Consider the following 18,011-nt stretch of genomic DNA (forward strand, 5'->3'; position numbering starts at 1 on the left):
AAAAAATTAAAATCTTATTCTAAATTGACAACAGACCTTGTTACCGTTCGTCATCACTTAACACAATACTCACTTTAAAGAACTTTCAAATCTCAGAATTCCTCAATGGTCTTGAATGCACCACAAGTACAGTATACAAATCCCAAAGTACTGGTGTTCTGTAGTTTTAGATAATTACCTATAAAATTTAGTACAATTTACGGGAGGATGGTATTATGTTTCTTCTTCTTTTGGGGCAGACAGTATTGACCTTTGCTTATTCATTTTTATGCCACAGCAATCCAGTCTAGAGCTCCTTGTTTTATTTGTACCATTCAATGAACCATATATTTGGTAATTTCCTCTTCTTGTTCTACTTAGAGGTAGCATTTTTCCATATTTTCCTTTTTGGTATTACTAACCTTAGCTGCGTCCTCGCATATTCATATTTGTGCAGCAAAATTTAACCAACATGTATATAAGATTGAATTGGATATTAGCTGGTTTTAATGAATGACCTATGGCTGCATATAAACTTTGTATTATTTTTCATAAAATATACTACTTTGCAGATATATATATATAACATATTTAAATGTTCGAGTATTTACCTTTTTAAAAATAATTATGAGAAGTTAAGCTTCGAATTTCATGTAAAGTACCATCTGATTTTATCTTTGGTGCAGGACAAGATTAAAGGCCTCTCCATTGTCACTACATGGATCCACATTAAGCTGACATTCAGGATGAATAACTAAAGCATCAAATTCATTAATAATCGTCTTTGACCACACAATTATCCCAAGAAACAAAATGTAGCATTCGAATCACTTTCAGCATTTCAAATCCCAGATAGTTTTCATACATACAAGGATTCATCATAGAACTAAAACTAAAGATAACAACTAGACTAGTACTACTTAAGTCCTTTCATTTCTCTGGATTCAGACCATGGTCCACTCCCACAAAACTGAGAATCCTGGAATAAAGTTCTACATATTTTCTCAACTGGTTTCTGACTTCTCCAATGCTGCCAAAAGGAAAACGCAGAGTCAATGAAAGGCAATAACAAACAAAGCCGTTTACACCAAAAATGAACTTCCATGAACAGAATGAGAGCAGGAAAGGGAGACAGATAAATTACTGTTGTAGTTCAGAAGCTTCTCGATGAGGTCCACATGAGTCATTAGCATTCTCCTACAGCAATAACGAACTAATCCCAAAGCATCAAGAGCATCTCTGCAGGTCAAAAAAAAATTCACAGTTTATTCTCTGCAATATCATTCTAAGTCTTGATGCCTTGGATAACTTCCGTTAATGAAGACTATGGTTCATAGATCAGTAAAAATACATAAATTTGATTATGATTCGCATCAACCTGCAATATAATACTATAAAACACATGCTTTGCTTCTTGGATGCATTTACCGATGTTTCAGCAAATGGAAATGGTAGAAAAGATGTCAATGGGATGAATAACTTCATCAAATTATTGTGAAATGATTCAGATTTCAAATTTCTGAAAGGCAATTAGGATTGATTTATTATTTAGATAAGACATTTCTTTACCAATATATTCCTCCACTTCCAGAACTTTAACCTTCCCTTAACAATCAAGCAATCTAGTTTCTCCAGTATTTCCTTCTTAAATCACCCAGTTCCCAATCACATCCTTGTAAGAGTTTTCCCTACAAGTTAATTTTCCAAAAAGTACTAGCACCTCTTTTTTAAAACCAAACTCTTGCCTCACAAAGTACCTAATTTGGGTGTTTCTGGATCACAAAAATCACTAAGACATGCAAATTAGCCAAAGAAAGAAAAAAAAAACCTTGGAGAAAGGCTTTCGGTTTAGTGCAAAGGCAAAGTCAAGTAGTCAACTTCTAGTGTATGAATCCATTAAGTAAGATTAGTAGCATTGTAATTGAGAATATGTGATGAGAGCATTTACTATTGGCTTTCTACTTTTCTAGACTGACTTGAAAAGGCAAACAAGCAGGAGCCTTTTGGACTATTTCACCAAAAATTATCAATGAACGGACATATGATCGGTTTCCATTCAACGGACAGAACATATTAATTGGCAACATGTATCAAATTGTACACAGCTGAAAGTTAGAGGGAAAAGGCAGAGATGTTTGACTATTTAGGTTTAAACAGACGCATAGAAATCTTAAGCATCAAGAGAACCTAAATTAAAGCGTCCTTAAAGTGCTCCTAAAGATATCGATCAAGCAGTCGCGATGAAAATGTTTAGACCCAGATAAAAACAAACCTAAACTGAAGTAAATCACCAGAAAACAAGTTTTAGGCACAAGAGATTATTATACATCAAAGAAATCACTTAATTCCTTTAAAACTATTAAAATAGAGGGACTGGAACTGTCACAAACCCTTCGGTATAGTCGGCCTGGAGAAGATCAAGATAAGTGTCCCATTTGTTACCAATGACCTACAACAATAACCAACCCAAACTTGCAGTTTAAGAAACATGCAAGGGAAACCCTAAAATTAGTTGAAAGAAAGAAAACCAGGGCAAAATACCTTTCCGCAGGTAAAGCAACGAACTGGGATGATCATCTTGCTCCGCTACTTGTTTGTCTCGACTTCGAAGTTTGCCCTACCTCTCTCGGAGTACTCACCTTCCTATTTATACTACTCCTTCTCGCGCCCTAAAACCTTCTCACGGGATTGCAACTTTGCCTATGGGTAGTGCGGCCGTTCACCAAATACCTTGGCCTCGAAACTACGTCGTTTTATACGTAAACTAGACCACCTGATTTTTAGACTTAATTTTTAGGTTAAAATATGATCTAAACTCCACTAACCCAATCCTACTCTTTTATTGAGGGTGTATATTTTCATCGGTTTTCAGATCAATTAGCTCGAATTTTGTTTTTTTTATATCAATTTTAATTTGAGACCTTTATATTTTATATTAGTACTCTTCATCATTTGATAAAATTTTAAAATATTTTTTATCAATATTTCTTAAAATTTAATTTTTTTAAGTAAATAAAAAATATATAATATAATATATTTCACTATTTTTCCTAACCACCATCATCTGTTATCTGCTACCATCATTTAACATCGCCCAACTCATCACCTACCTTTGGCTTAACAATTTAATATTTGGAAACCACTTTTCTTAGCCATTGCCAATACTTTAATAGACAAAACAGGCATGGGAAACACCACCTAGCATTTGTACACAACCAACAGACAAAAAGTAAGATAAGGATGGCTTTGAGATTGAACAAAGGATGCTTTTAGCCAACTCCATTTCAAGAGAATGGGTACACTTTGAGAAAGAAAGGGGGGATACGCTGGATGTCACACACAATGAAAGGGTATTATATTTTTCATCTTTCAAAGAATTTTGCTTCACATTTTAGGATAAGTACACTTGGACACCAGCAATTTTCATTACCTGGCATACAGGACAAATTGATCGATAAATCACAGTCTTTACATAAGCAGAGATGCCTACACGGCATCACTAAAATGGATACCTCCTTGGCTTTGCAAGCTCTGCAAATAATGTGTTCCTTCGTGGAACTGGAAACGCCTTTTGCAGCACTGAGAGGGGCACTGAGAAGTTGTCCGGATCAATATATGAGGCAGCATCATCAACTTCACTGTCTCCGAAACCTTCCTTCACCTGTTGAGGGCCCTGTGAGATTACTTGCTGAAGGTTGCTCTTCAACAAGTTAACAACCGACTCGTTGTATTTTGCTCTATAATGCCAATTTTGGACTTCTGCAGTCACCTGCTTTATTCTCTCAACCAGTCCCCTATTCTTGTTATTCACAGTCTCTAATTCTATGTCTTTCTCCCTAAGCTTCTTGCTGATGCCTTTCTCGATAGCAGCAAAAGAAGCCACGTGTTTCTGCTTCATGTCTCTTATTCCCTTTGTCAGGTGCTCTTCCTATTATGAGAATAAAACGAACCATAAGTTACAAAATCATGACAAAAAATTTAAGTCAATATCCAATTACATAGTTATATTATAATCCTTTTATTAGAATAATGTGACTGATAATTAAGGAAATCCCTGATAAAAAGGAGACAGTTTATTTTTATTGGAATGCATCAGATTGTACCACAATAATACCTGAATTTTGATGTACTGATCAAACTCCTGTTTCTGACGATCAAGTTCACTTCTAATGTTGTCACCAAGTGACAAGATCATCGATGGTCCATGCGCCATGCTTCCACTACCAGATGTCACAGTAGAATTTCGTTCATCATCATCATCATATGATAGCCGTAAGCCAGTTGAGACAGCATTGGGATTTGGAATGCTAGGAGAAATCCCACTTCCTCTTTACAAATGTTGTAATTCAAGGAAATTTGTAGCTTTTGCTGCCTTTGGACATCTTCTGTTTCTCTGCCTCTTTTATTGGGTCGAATCATGGGAATGAGATGTTCGTTTCCAAAACAGTTCACAGGATCAACATTGCATTCGTCTGGCACTGAACATTTAAGAAACTATGAATCAGTAATGAAAATTTGAGAGGATACCAAAATAGGGGAGTGAAAGAAATAACTAAAAAAGAATCTAATTGCAAAGGTAAAGTAAAAAGATAACTTACAGCTTCCAAATAACTGCAGTTGGTTTGATGCATTAGTCTGATTCTGATATTGAAGATGATTCTCATCCAGGAAAATGGGAAGCACAGGATTACCGTTGTTGCCTCCTAACATTCTCCTTATAGAACCTAAATTACTGTGATTTCTATAGCTCTTTGAGGAATACCCACCCACGACTGAGAATTTGCCTGACCAAGAAAAGGAAAATACAGTTTAAACTCCATTTCAATGTCTAGAATAAGGGTTCATTGTCCCCATCTTCGATACCACCACAATGCAATGACCAATTATAATACACATTTATGAGAAAAGATTTCATACAAATTTTTACCATAAAAATACACTATTAATACATGTCCAATTTATATATTCAGGGAAAAAAAACAAAGTGACCATGCACTTGTCTTCCTTAAATAAGGTTCAAATAAATGGAATTCTAATTCCGATAATCTATCAAACACCACAAGGACCCTCACGCGGCTAATTCAAGCACATAATGCTCGCAAACCCTCACATTCTTATAAAAAAAATCTTCAGAAATAAACAAAAGGTGACAACAAACACCTTAGACGAGGAATCAGTTTCGTAAAGTTATACTTCTACCCCAGTAAAGTAAATTCTACACGGTGGTAAGGGTGAATAAAAGATCAAGCTTGAAAAAAAAAAGAACATGACTGAATTTCTGGATGTTGCTTCCTAGAAAAATTCCGATTCTTCAAAAAAACAAAAGGGTTTCTTTGTTTACATAGAAAGTCCATGACAAACAAATTAATATAATCAAAGTTAAAACCCGGACAAAAGAATCTTGGGAAATGATTGTGGGAAAGGAAAATTTTGAGGTAACAAAAATAGAAAACAAAATCAAACCCAAAGAACGAATCCAGTTTTGATATCTCTGACGGTTCCGATGAAACAATTAAAAAAACCCACATAAAAAAACAAATTACCTGCGCGAGATGAAAGCACTATCGATTTCGATTCCAACAAAAAGTAACGACCCAGATCCTGCAATTTCAAAAACAATCCTCAGATACCCATAAAAGAAGAAGGGAAACCCATAAATAAACACAATAAATAACGAGTCAATAAGAAACGCACCTCAAAATGTAACGTTTACGGAGAAGAAATCAAAGAGATGAACCGATCATTTAGGATCTGAGAGAATTGGGCTCAGAAAAAGATCAAGGGAAGATTACAAGAGAAACAAAGCCAAGAAACGAACGGTTAGAGAGGCAGAAGAAAATAAATAAAATGAAAAAAAGAAAGAGAAAGGAGAATAGGCAACGCAGAGTGTGGGGAGACGTTGGAGGAAGCATAATTACTTTAAAACAGATTTTAAAAAATTTTCTCAATTTAACTTACATCAATTATAAATTGAGAAAATCGTCTCAGTGATCAAAAATACCTTATATATACGATTTTAACCAACTTTTTTTGGATTTGTCAAAATGACCAATAAATCGCAACGCGATATCAAATCGCAACGCGATTTAGAAAATCGCAACGTTAAAAAGAAAATCGCAACGGTCAAATTATTCGATCTGAATTTATGTATTGAATTATATTTTTTATGTTTACTTAAATTTAATCTCAATATTATTTAACTCGTTTCATATTTATAGAAGACAGAAACTTTCTCCAGCAATGCGCATCTTGTTTTGATTTTTTTTTAATTTTTTTAGTTTAATTTATGTAATTTAAATTATTTTTCTATAAAAAAATAAACATGATGTATATGGTTATGGATAGAACTTTTATCATTTTCTAAATTTTATTTTTATTCTTATCAAAATATAAACTACAATAATCAATAATTGTAATACCCAAAAAGGTTAAGTGACCAAAATAAAAAGAAGTATAAAAGTTTGTGTTTAAGGTATAAATTTAGGAAAGGTTGGGGATTTGTTTAGTAATTTATCCAAAAAATTATTTTTATTGGATAAATAGGTCGAATAGAAATTTAAGAAGTTATTCTAGTCTTTTAAGATAAGAGAAATACATCATTTTCTAATTTTAGGATTTATATTAACCATTAAATTAAGAAGATTTCTCATGTTAAATATGGACCATTAGATAAAAAAGGATAAGATTGACATTAAAATTATTTTAATGGCAAAATGGTCTTTTTGACATTCCATAGAATGAGTATAAACCATAAAATGTTTAGAATGACACGTGGCATGATATGGATCATAAATGTGCAAGGGCAAAATAGTTCTTTCATTTTGAAATGGTTAAAATAATATTAATTATATAACCATTGTTAAAGAAGAAGGGAAGTAAACTTAGGACGGTTTGTTTACCTTTTAATGAAATCATTCAACGTTAAATGTTGAATTATTCAGTATTGAATGTTGAATCGTTCAGTATTGAATGTTGAACCGTTCAGCATTCAGCGCGTTTGTTTCGCACATCTGAATGATTCAGTGTTGACTGATTCAACAAAACAGTGTTAAATGATTCAGCACAGAAGTACATTTTGAACGATTCAGCACAGAAGTACATTCTGAATGATTCAGAGCCAGTAACAATAGCATGTCACATTCAGAGTTAATTCATCCAGAGCTCTGAATCATTTAGCATTTGAATCATTCAACACTTAATCATTCTGAAATAAACAAACAACCCCTTACCTTCTTCTCAAGCCGCTGTATTTGTCGAACGGGCGGATTCCAACGATCCGAAAGCCTTGGTTAACCTGAAGTTGACGAGCTTGAGCAATGTGAAAATCAACTGTAGACAAATCAAGCTGCGATGACATTAACTGCCAACAATGTGCACTGCATCACACTCAATCCAAACATGATTATATTGCATCTCAAGAACCAAATGAGGACCATAAGTGATTGCATATGCTTCAGCTATACCTGCATCGAAACAATCAGGGAGAGGGATGGCTTGGCAAGCAACCACCAAACCATGATGATTTCGGTCAACTAAACCAGCGGCCGAACGTCCTCCTGACGGGAATAAGCTGTATCTAAATTAATCTTCAAAACAGATTCTGGGGGCTTGCACCAGTGATCCAACGGAAGCCTGTAGGCGACAAAGGGGAGCCCGTTAAACGAACTGCAGCATCAAAAGAAGCAACCAGCCTTGCTTGTACTGACCACATGCCAACCTGGGATTAACCTACCCTCTATGAGAAACACATTGCGACGATTCCAAACAAAATAAAGCACCACTAATAATAGTCGAAACTGATCAAGGCAAAGCTGAAGAATAACGATAAAAGCCACTCGCCACCAGAAGAACCCCATCAAATAAACTTGAATCATGGAAACCGGCAGCTTGCAGATATTTCTTGTGTCTTGACAGTCCCTAAGGGCATGCAAACATGTCTCATTATCCAGCCCACACATAGGGCATTGACCATCGGATAACCCTGCCATTTGAAGACGTCGACAGACAGGAAGCGCCTCATGAGCCAGACGTCATCCAAAAATTCGATACTTAGGAGGCAAAGACAAACGAGATAAGCATAACCAGAGAGGTGACACTAAATGGGAACCTGTTGTCTTATCAACAAGAATATCTCGAACGAACATTATAAACCCCCGAGGAATGGCTAGACAAATCATAACATCTGTCGTTGTCGGAGCTATCAGACAGCTAAAATCGCAGTTGCATCTGGAGGTTGAAAGACTGCATTTTTCAAATGGGTATTCCAACGAGATTCGTTTCGCTCCATAATTCCCCACATTTAACTGGTTGAATCGGACTGTTGACATAGGTTGACGTAAATTGGATTGCATGAGAGGCGCCCCAACGATCAACAACATGCGTGAGGCACTATTCTGACCCACCCGCCTATGAAAACCGTACCTCAACTAAGCAGTAAAAATTCCCCTCAAAGCGAAAGACAGACGAGTGCTCAATCTAGACTAAAAATACAGCCAGTTGGGAAGTACTTTGCAAAGTACACACGGGTTAATAAGCTAGAGGGCGAATGGAGGCATCAAACCTGTTTACCAAGCAATACAAGATTAAATTGCCGAAGATCGCGAAATCCACGTCCATCAAGGAGTTTCAGCTGACAAATATTCTTCCAGACAATCATAGGCCAGCCACGATCAGAAGGACTACCTTCCCACCAATACGATTAGAGAATGGTTCCCATATCAGATACAAGACCTTCAGGAAGAATAGCATCCCATGAGATATGTATAGCTTGACGCCTTCACCCATATATAGAATATACACAGTCCGGCCGTGAAATGAAAGAAATGCTCTGTCCAACTACGAACCCCATAAGTAATCTGTCCCGAAGAAAACTAAAAGCATTATAATCTTGTTCTGATCGACTTCTGGCAGAGTCCCCAAATATCGGCCTGGCTCATCGATCAAGTTTACACCAATATGGAACTTAAAGTACATCTGTAGGTGTTATATGGGCACCAAAAAACAAGTTGGATTTACCAAAATTAACATGCTGCCCCGAAGCCTCACAGTAGATATGAAGCACTCCTGAACACAAGGAAACTTATTGATCGTGTTACGAAGAAAGAGGATACAATCATCAGCATAAAGCAAGTGGGTAATCCGAGGTGCCAACGCTTCACTCGAAGACCACCAAGGTGCCAGATTGCCGCTCATGAAGGAACGAGATAGACCTTGAGAGAACAGTAAAAATAGAAATGGTGACAAAAGATCACCTTGTCATAAACCACGTTCTGGTTTGAAACCTTCCGTGAGACATCCACTCACCTAGACACAATATGATACCGAAGTGACATATGACATAATGGGCGAAACCCAAGCCGGAGCAAAACTGAGCCGAAGTATCATATCTCTAAGAAAAGACCAGTCAACCCTATCATAGGCATTCTCTATATCAAGTTTCAAAGTTGCAACCTGACTAATTCCTGAAGGTGCCGTTTTAAGATAATAAAATAATTCATGGGCAAGAAGAACATTGTTCGCAACCTTTGGAATAAGCACAATGACTGTCGCATTTACATCCTCCATTAATGCTCGACCAATGAGAAGATCTAAGCAGAGCGTAAGAATGTCATCCCCAACAATCAGCCAAAACGTTCGGCAGAAACTGCCAGGAAGCCCATCTATACCCGGAGCTTAGTGTGATGCACTTGGAGGAAAGTAACATGAATTTCTTCTCAGTGTAATCAGCCATAAGAGCAACATTAATTTAGGAGTAACCACTGAAGCAACAACATTTAATAACTAACTAGTTGGTATTGGAACAGAGGATTGGTAAACAAAAGTAAAATAGGTATACACCTCATCCAAAATAGAGTCCAAATCATCTACCACAGACCCATCAGCTTTAATTAGCCGCCGTATATGATTCTTACGACACCTCCCTGAATATCTTGCATGAAAATAGGCGGAGTTAGAATCGCCCTGTGCAAGCCATTGAACACGCGAACGTTGCTTCCAAAATAGTTCTTCACGGCTAAACGCCTCATCAAATCCTCTCGAAGACGCGTAAACTCCTGGAGGTTATCCGAAGTCATCTGCTGTTACCATGGCGCAAAGCATGAATACCATTCCGATCGGCCTCTCGACGATCACGTTGCCACCGTTGAAGGTAAAACCTACAGATTGAATTTTCGAGAGCGTAGACCTGAGGTCGATTCCCAAGCTGTTTCCACCCGCTGAACACATTCAGGTTCATTCTGCCAACATTCTTCAAAACGAAAATAGTCCTCCCTCCGAGTCAAGAGAGAAGATAAAGGTTGAAGGGTATCCAACAGAACATAGCAATGACCCAAAGTAGCCATAAACTCACTCGAAACTGAACAAGACAAGTGAAGCGAGAGCCATGCAGGAGTACTAAGAAAACGATCCAGCGTTCACAAATAGCTGCTGTAGGAGAACCCCCTCTATACCATGTGTGCCATCCACGAATTGGCCTGATATCCCATAAGTTGTTCCGGTTAATACAATTACGGAAAACAGTCATATCAGAGCGAGATCTACGAAGACCCCCGGACTTCTCAGAATCCATAAGTATTTCATTAAATCCCACCCACTACCCATGGAAGTTGAGATTGCGGCCAAAGAGAATCAATGAGTGACCAAGTATAGATGCGGTTCCGATGATCACTACCGTATTTATATGATGATCTGAGTAGGATAACAGATCCATTGGAACAGAAGATCATAATACTATCAAACCAGAACAGAAGAAAGCTAGGTACACTAATGCAGCCATCCATATGCAAATATACTTAAGAGATTCCACCCGAGAATGTTGAAGTCGAGATTCACAAAGGAACAGTATGTCAGGACCTTTTCGAGCCACAAGGAGCTCTAATGATCGAACTGTATGTGGGTTCCCAAGCCCACGACAGTTCTAAGCTAAGATTCACAAGGAACACCTGCACCAGGGAAGATGAGACTTCTCCGGTAGCCATACACACCACTGCTAGAGTGGAGCCGTGAGTGAGAGAACGAGAGAATATATTTTCTTTTTCGTTAAAAAATCATTTAATCTAAGTTGAAAAAAAATTCATATACTTTTAATACTTGAAGAATATATATATATATATATATGCATATGGGTAAAATTTATTGACACACATAATTTACTTTCATTTTAATACAAAAATATTCTCATTTGTTCCGATTAATTTCAATCGATCCATTTTAAGAGGTTTGCACTTTAATTATCGAATATTTAAAACTTAAATTAAACGACTCTAATGTGAAGTTTAAAAAAATAGGTGACCAAGCATAAATATACGTAAATATATAATGGATAAAAACATCCGAATAAACTCAAAAGACACGGATTGATGTAAAGGAACGGCCTTGGATGAAAGGTTGAAGAAGGTCAAAGATAAGCTGTTTGACTGATAGATTCAACTAATCATATCATTATTGTTTTCCCACCTTTATTTCCCAAGAAAAAGAGAAGAAATTCAACTTGGTGATTCACGCCCCAGTAGGTGGCGGAATAATAATCACGCCGGTTTGACATTGAAAATTTTCATTATAACGGGTTTTTATGATCTCACCAGCGACAATATTCCACCAAATCCCTTGTTGTTTTCTATATATATTATCTTCTAATGAGATGCCAGCTGGGTTAGATGTAGAAAATCCAGAGATCAAAAGCTCTTCCTTTTGTTTCTCTTCTGTTTCTGGGTTTCTTAAGCTCAAATTGTAGAGGAAAAAATGGATCTTCTCGCCGATGCGTCTACCAAAATTCTCAACCCCAAACTCAAATATCCCATTTGGCTCTCGACATTGGAGGTTTGTTTTCCTTCCTTTGATCCTTGAATTTTCTCGAATTCCCCTTTCTTTACCCTGTTGGACCAATTATCGCCCGATTTAAATCCTCCCATTTACAGAGTGAATTTCGTTGGTTTGCTTGCAATATACGCAAATATATAATGGATAAAAACATCCGAATAAACTCAAAAAGACACGGATTGATGTTAAAGGAACGGCCATGGATGAAAGGTTGAAGAAGGTCAAAGATAAGCTGTTTGACTGATAGATTCAACTAATCATATTCATTATTGTTTTCCCACCTTTATTTTCCCAAGAAAAAGAGAAAGAAAATTCAACTTGGTGATTCACGCCCCAGTAGGTGGCGGAATAATAATCACGCCGGTTTTGACAATTGAAAATTTTCATTATAACGGGGTTTTATGATCTCACCAGCGACAATATTCCACCAAATCCCTTGTTGTTTTCTATATTATCTAATGAGATGCCAGCTGGGTTAGATGTAGAAAATCCCAGAGATCAAAAGCTCTTCCTTTTTGTTTCTCTTCTGTTTTCTGGGTTTCTTAAGCTCAAAATTGTAGAGGAAAAAATGGATCTTCTCGCCGATGCGTCTAACCAAAATTCTCAACCCCAAACTCAAATATCCCATTTGGCTCTCGACATTGGAGGTTTGTTTTCCTTCCTTTGATCCTTGAATTTTCTCGAATTTCCCTTTCTTTACCCTGTTCTGGACCAATTTATCGCCCGATTTAAAATCCTCCCATTTACAGAGTTGAATTTCGTTGGTTTGCTTGCTGATTTGTGTTTCTTTTTATGCCTACTTTGCTTCCAGTTTATCTACCGTCTAGTTAGTTTTTTTCTTCTTCTTTCTTCCCTTGTTTCCTAATTCTTTGATAGGTTTTTAGTTAAACTGTTTGAAAGTTAGCTTAACGGTTGTTAAGAGAGTTTGAGCTTTTGGGTATAAAGGTTTGACTATTTTTTCATATGTACTGAAAAGAAAGGAGTGAAACATTTACACTAATGCCTTTTCTTCACATTCCATTTAGATTCAACAATTTAAATTCTGAGAAGCAACTTATTGCAATCGTCTATGTTGGTTGACAGGTTCTTTGATCAAATTGGTGTATTTCTGTAGATATGATGATAGTTGTAGAGATGATGATGATGAGCTAATGTCCCAAAACGATAGTCTTTGTTCCAAGAGGGAGAACAGTCGACCTGTTCTTGAAGGGAGGCTTCATTTCGCAAAGTTCGAAACTAGCAAGATAAATGATTGCTTGGAGTTCCTTAGCTCCATGAAACTTTGCCTTGGTGGTATGCTTAATTTTGTTTTGTTTTTGTTGTAATCATTCCTTAAGATAGTTTTCCTTGAATATCATTAATTTTTTGTTGTCTTTGAGTGGATTTCAAGAAGCGTGCCTCTTAAATTCTAAGAGGCATTATGATTACCGACGACAATAATGTGTAACTTAGCCACACGACCTAAATAATAGGGGTTGCAAGATCTTATTCAAGTTTAGACGATGGAGTTGCTTAGTTTAATTTTACATGCAGGCTTATTTAGCACAATGAAAGTTATTTCCAGTTTCAGATATATTTTATTTAGCTTTGGCTTGTTCATTAGTGTGCCTTAGCTATATTTCAGCATCGTGCACTGCTAATATAAGTGATAGGATGTTCTTAGTTGGCTACTTCATGTAATTAAACTGCAACATGGAGAAGATTGTTGTTGTAATCATCATTTCCTTGGACTTAGCTGTCCTTAAATATCATTAATTGAATATGCTTTTGAAGCTTATTTTATTCTGATGTTGCTGAAGTTTATTTTCTTATCAGCAAATCTGAATTCAGGTTTCCATGATCGCTCTGCTCCTTCGAGTGATAAGATCTTTATAAAGGTAAAACTTGATTTCACATTTCTCTGGTTTCTGAAGGAGTTCGGTTTTTCTGGACATTCTGTTTTATAATCTGATAGGAGCTACCTATTCTTAATAATTGATCAATTTTATTATATCACGTAGCCAATGTTATTTTCCCCTCCCCCTTTATTTCTGACTGTTTTTTCAATGCTATAACTATTTACTGCTTTGAACACTTATTTCTCTCAACCTGCTTGTGTTAGACATGTGTTGTTGGATGTTTTGCAGTATAAACACACATTAAACAGTTAATATCTGTTTGCAGGCAACGGGTGGTGGTGCTTACAAATTTGCTGACCTTTTCAAAGAAAAACTTGGTGCCAGTCTTGACAAAGAAGATGAAATGGAGTGCCTTGTGACTGGTTCTAATTTTTTGCTTAAGGTGGGGATTCTAATACTGCAAAAATGTTGTTGGTATGCAAAAATTAGTCTCTTAATTTCATTAGTATTTAATCTCCGACTATCATGAAGCCGATCCTATCTGTTGTCCTCCTGAATATATGTGTGTGCTAATATTTTTTTTCCTTTTTCACTTTTTGGAAATTAATGCATGCCTGTTAAATGTATTGTATTCATTTTGGCTGTTTGTCATGATTATGGTATTTTTAACAGCACAGTAGATTATATGATGTTAATGGAGAATTTAACATTATGCCTCTCGCCTTAAGATAATCTATCTGTATTCATCAGTGTATCTAACTGGTTAACTATTTACAATCTGATACTATGGTCTGCTTATGTGTGAGAGAGAATGGAAAGAAATCGACATTACTATTTGATGGCAGAGTTCTTTTTACCTATGAGACTATTCTAGTTGGCTTTCTTCTGAGGTTTGACGCCTTATGGAGTCTTGGTGAGTTATAACAAAAGTGGCTTTGAAGTTTTATTCTTCTTAGTTCTCTAAATTTAGAGAATACACTTATCTTTATTTTTGAAAACTAAAGAGTTTTACTTAACCACAGAAGTTTTTACTTTTTCCTTTACTCATAGTCACGATGTTATCCGAAAGTTAGTGTGAACATTCCTGTAGTCTCTTTTCCTGTTAGGGTCGAGGAATATATTTATCAATACAAAATATGCATGGCAGTGAAATACAGTTCTAAGTTTACATTTTCAATGATATTGTTCTATGGGAGTTAGCATGTAGTTTTCTATGTTTTTTTACACTGAGTATATTTGCCTATTGTTCTTTGATAGGCAGTCCACCAAGAAGCTTTTACATACTTGGATGGGTCAGAAGGAATTGTTCAGATTGACCCTAATGATTTATATCCTTACCTTCTTGTTAACATTGGGTCCGGTGTTAGCATGATAAAGGTATTATTTTCATCTACATTACTTGGATAATATTTAAAGCTTTTAATATGTATAGCTAATTTTCAATCCTTTGGTATATAGGTGGACGGAGATGGCAAGTTTGAGCGAGTTAGTGGAACTAGCCTTGGAGGTGGCACCTTTTGGGGTATGGGAAGACTTTTGACGAAGTGCAAGAAGTAATTATCATGTCCCGATTGTCTACCCTAATCTTTGATTCCTTTAGTTTTGTGATTTTTGTATGTAAACAAATATATTTTCTGTCACAGTTTTGATGAACTACTGGAGCTAAGTCATCGGGGAAATAATAGAGTTGTAGATATGCTTGTTGGTGATATCTATGGTGGAACCGACTATGCAAAGGTACGGAGATGTCTTTCTTCTAACTTAGACAATGAGAACCTCTCCATATTGATGTATGTATATGGAGTTTTCCATATAACGGGACCTCGGTTTGCTTCAACACAATAAAAGTCTGTAATTACCATCTTTGACTTTTTGACATGTAACCAATTGAACTGCTTCACAACTGTTTTATTAATGGCAGTTTGGTCTCTCTTCAACAACAATTGCTTCCAGCTTTGGCAAGGCCATTTCTGATAATAAAGAGCTGGAAGATTACCAACCTGAAGATGTCCCGCTCCCTTTTACGAATGATTTCAATAATATTGGCCAGGTTAGTTTATATAATGGTTTTCTGGCTATGGTGAATCAAATATTTTTCCTAAAACAGGCAATATTTGAAGCTTGCCTGCCGAAGTGGAAAATTTGAGTCACCATATGGATTTTGGCCTCAATGTCGATAGATATTGCTTCTCACGCCTGGTCTGTCCTTTTACAATCATTCCATGTATTAGTGGCTAATTTGGTGGATAAGAATTCCAGATTACTGTTTTGCCTAATTGATTTTGTTGCAGAATTAATGTTAGTATCTGATACATATCATGCTTGTGGCTTATAATTAATAATAATTTGTTGTTCTGCTGGCTTCATTTTCCTTTCTTGTCCCAGATATCTACTTGAACGCACTTCGATTTGGCCTTAAGCGGATATTTTTGCCGGATTTTTTATTCGGGGTCATGCCTATACCATGGACACTAATCTGTTGCTGTTAATTTCTGGTAACTATAAACGCTATTGCATTCTAAATTTTCCCTTTTACCAAATCGATCTTCCTCGACTTTCAGTTTATTTTCTTGCTTTCTTCCCTGAAATGCAATCTTACAGGTCCAAAGGTGAGGCTAAAGCAATGTTTTTACGGCATGAAGGTTTTCTTGGGGCACTAGGTGCATTCATGAGCTATGAGAAGCAGTGTCTCGATGGCTTGACAGTCCATAAAATGCAGCAAAAGTTCCCCATCAGCTTATCCTCAGCCGGGGATAAGAGTTACTGTGCACGGAACAGTAATTCAGATGAGAATGGAAGTATGAAATGGAAGTATTGAGTGCACCGTATACGGAACATAGAGACAACATACAAGATAAGTGATTCTTATGGAAGACTCTAGGTAACCATGCAAAAAAAAGTTCCCATCTTGAAGGATGTGTATTACCTAATAGATATGTTGCAGGACCTGGAATTTCGACAGAAACCGATACGAAGAAACAATATAGTTACTAACAATTAGACAAAGATTGTGTTGATTTTCCCATCATTGTAGCTTACATGTACCATATATGTAGTTTTTTTAATGAAATTATTCACTTCAATCTGTTCTGAATATTTGATTCTGTTGTGGAGAGGCATTTTGGTACCTGATCTTCGTGATTTAACATAACTTCATTTGGAATATCCAAATGTAACAGATCGGTTTGAAGAAGTTATAAGTAATGCAGATTTTTCATTTTTCGTTGAAGTATTCATATTCGACACTTTTCTCTGATATATATTCGAACATCATATGATCTTTCAAATATATAAAAAATAAACATTATTATATTCATATCAGCCAAGTATCTGTATCCGAGACATGTAAGATAATACAAGTGTTTTGGAAGATTTCAAAAGTTAAAACGGGAACATCATAACAACGATGGGCTACTCTCATGCAACAGTCAACGTCCTCTTACCACGAGGCTTTGCATTTCTCCTATGAAGGTTCCATCTTTGTTTAATGTCGTGAATCTCCCCAACTTGATGATGTTCATTAATTTCCTTAACAAATCTATGCTCGTTTGAATTTTCAGCGTCAAATACACCCTTTAGTATGGCAGCTTCGCGCGCAGATGGATCAGCATCTCAGTGGTTTTGCAGGTTATTCCCCTCAGATACCAAGAAATGGGCGGGGGCGGTACAATGGCTGGCTGAATCAATTGGTCCAAGCTCACCTTCGAACCAATCCTTCCTTTACCTCCGGTACATGAACAATACTCTGCCCATGTTTTAGGTTTGAAAGGAAAGCAGATTCTTCATCGACGAACAGGCTCTCTCTCCAGTGGCCTTCAAATTTTTTCATGAATCCCACGTTTACTTGCTTGAACTTCATCTGTAACAGTCATCATTAGAATTTAAACCCGAGCATGATCTTTTTCGGTGACAACTTATGCATTGGGGAATTCTGACATGATAATATTAAGCAAAAATGAAATTAAGTGCTTCACTGAATGGAGAATCAAATCTTTTAAAGTCCAAGTACAGAAGCTTGAAAATTTTAATGTAATTAAGCACCACAAAATCAAAGTCTGACTTCATAAGAGAAGGCTCTCATGGATATTAACATCGAATAATCGAAAAATTAATCCTTACCGAGTGATCTTCTCTGTTTTGATCCACTAAACATGAACTGAGATGGTCCCTGACCACCAAGAGGAATCTACACAAAGCTGCTTGCTCCACTTCAACCACCTGCCTTTGACCTTCATCAACTAAAACCTTTCTAGATATCACTTCCTGAAGCATAAGATCAGCTTATTATATAAAAAAATACCTGAAACGGATTGAAACTTAGAAGCTACAAATGACATTGCCTAAGATTAGTAGTTTTTACCAAAGATAGAGAACATA

At 36.4% G+C, this 18,011-nt stretch overlaps 2 protein-coding genes and 2 pseudogenes across 6 annotated transcripts; 1 reads left to right on the plus strand and 3 right to left on the minus strand.

Moving 5' to 3' along the window:
- Positions 1-719: 719 nt before the first annotated feature.
- LOC120202000 (DNA-directed RNA polymerases I, II, and III subunit RPABC5) lies at positions 720-13,005 on the minus strand. The gene is made up of 5 exons (XM_039202518.1): positions 12,994-13,005; positions 2,521-2,596; positions 2,370-2,428; positions 1,124-1,218; positions 720-1,009 (listed from the first exon to the last, which is right to left on the minus strand). Exons 2-5 carry the CDS (start codon positions 2,554-2,556, stop codon positions 984-986), a joined length of 216 nt encoding a protein of 71 aa, XP_039058449.1. The 5' UTR covers positions 2,557-2,596; positions 12,994-13,005; the 3' UTR covers positions 720-983.
- On the minus strand, positions 3,307-5,875 carry LOC120201908 (annotated as a pseudogene).
- On the plus strand, positions 11,738-16,530 carry LOC120201541 (pantothenate kinase 1-like). 5 transcript variants are annotated; one of them, XM_039202314.1, is made up of 9 exons: positions 11,738-11,796; positions 12,880-13,089; positions 13,612-13,673; positions 13,960-14,076; positions 14,892-15,011; positions 15,093-15,187; positions 15,278-15,371; positions 15,556-16,129; positions 16,236-16,530. In XM_039202314.1, the coding sequence occupies exons 2-8, from the start codon at positions 12,948-12,950 to the stop codon at positions 15,778-15,780; spliced, it is 855 nt and encodes a 284-aa protein (XP_039058245.1). In that variant the 5' UTR covers positions 11,738-11,796; positions 12,880-12,947; the 3' UTR covers positions 15,781-16,129; positions 16,236-16,530. The 5 variants fall into 5 exon arrangements, with proteins under 5 accessions (XP_039058245.1, XP_039058092.1, XP_039058144.1 ...); XM_039202161.1 differs by lacking the exon at positions 11,738-11,796 and adding an exon at positions 12,059-12,443; XM_039202213.1 differs by lacking the exon at positions 11,738-11,796 and adding an exon at positions 12,064-12,443 and having other exon boundaries at positions 13,618-13,673.
- Positions 16,531-16,960: 430 nt separating this feature from the next.
- On the minus strand, positions 16,961-17,906 carry LOC120135933 (annotated as a pseudogene).
- Between the last annotated feature and the right edge of the window lie 105 nt (positions 17,907-18,011).

The sequence above is a fragment of the Hibiscus syriacus genome, unplaced genomic scaffold, assembly GCF_006381635.1.
Source record: "Hibiscus syriacus cultivar Baekdansim isolate YM2019G1 unplaced genomic scaffold, ASM638163v2 tig00000002_pilon, whole genome shotgun sequence".
NCBI lineage: Eukaryota > Viridiplantae > Streptophyta > Magnoliopsida > Malvales > Malvaceae > Hibiscus > Hibiscus syriacus.

Coding starts and splice junctions, on each gene's coding strand:
- LOC120202000 (XM_039202518.1), bottom strand. CDS start 2,556: ATGATCATCCCAGTTCGTTGCTTTACCTGCGGAAAG. Junction 2,429..2,520: donor GTTGCTTTACCTGCGGAAAG/GTATTTTGCCCT, acceptor TTATTGTTGTAG/GTCATTGGTAACAAATGGGA. Junction 1,219..2,369: donor CAGGCCGACTATACCGAAGG/GTTTGTGACAGT, acceptor TTTGACCTGCAG/AGATGCTCTTGATGCTTTGG.
- LOC120201541 (XM_039202161.1), top strand. CDS start 12,260: ATGCCAGCTGGGTTAGATGTAGAAAATCCCAGAGATCAAAAGCTCTTC. Junction 15,012..15,092: donor CCGGTGTTAGCATGATAAAG/GTATTATTTTCA, acceptor TTTGGTATATAG/GTGGACGGAGATGGCAAGTT. Junction 15,188..15,277: donor CTTTTGACGAAGTGCAAGAA/GTAATTATCATG, acceptor TTTCTGTCACAG/TTTTGATGAACTACTGGAGC.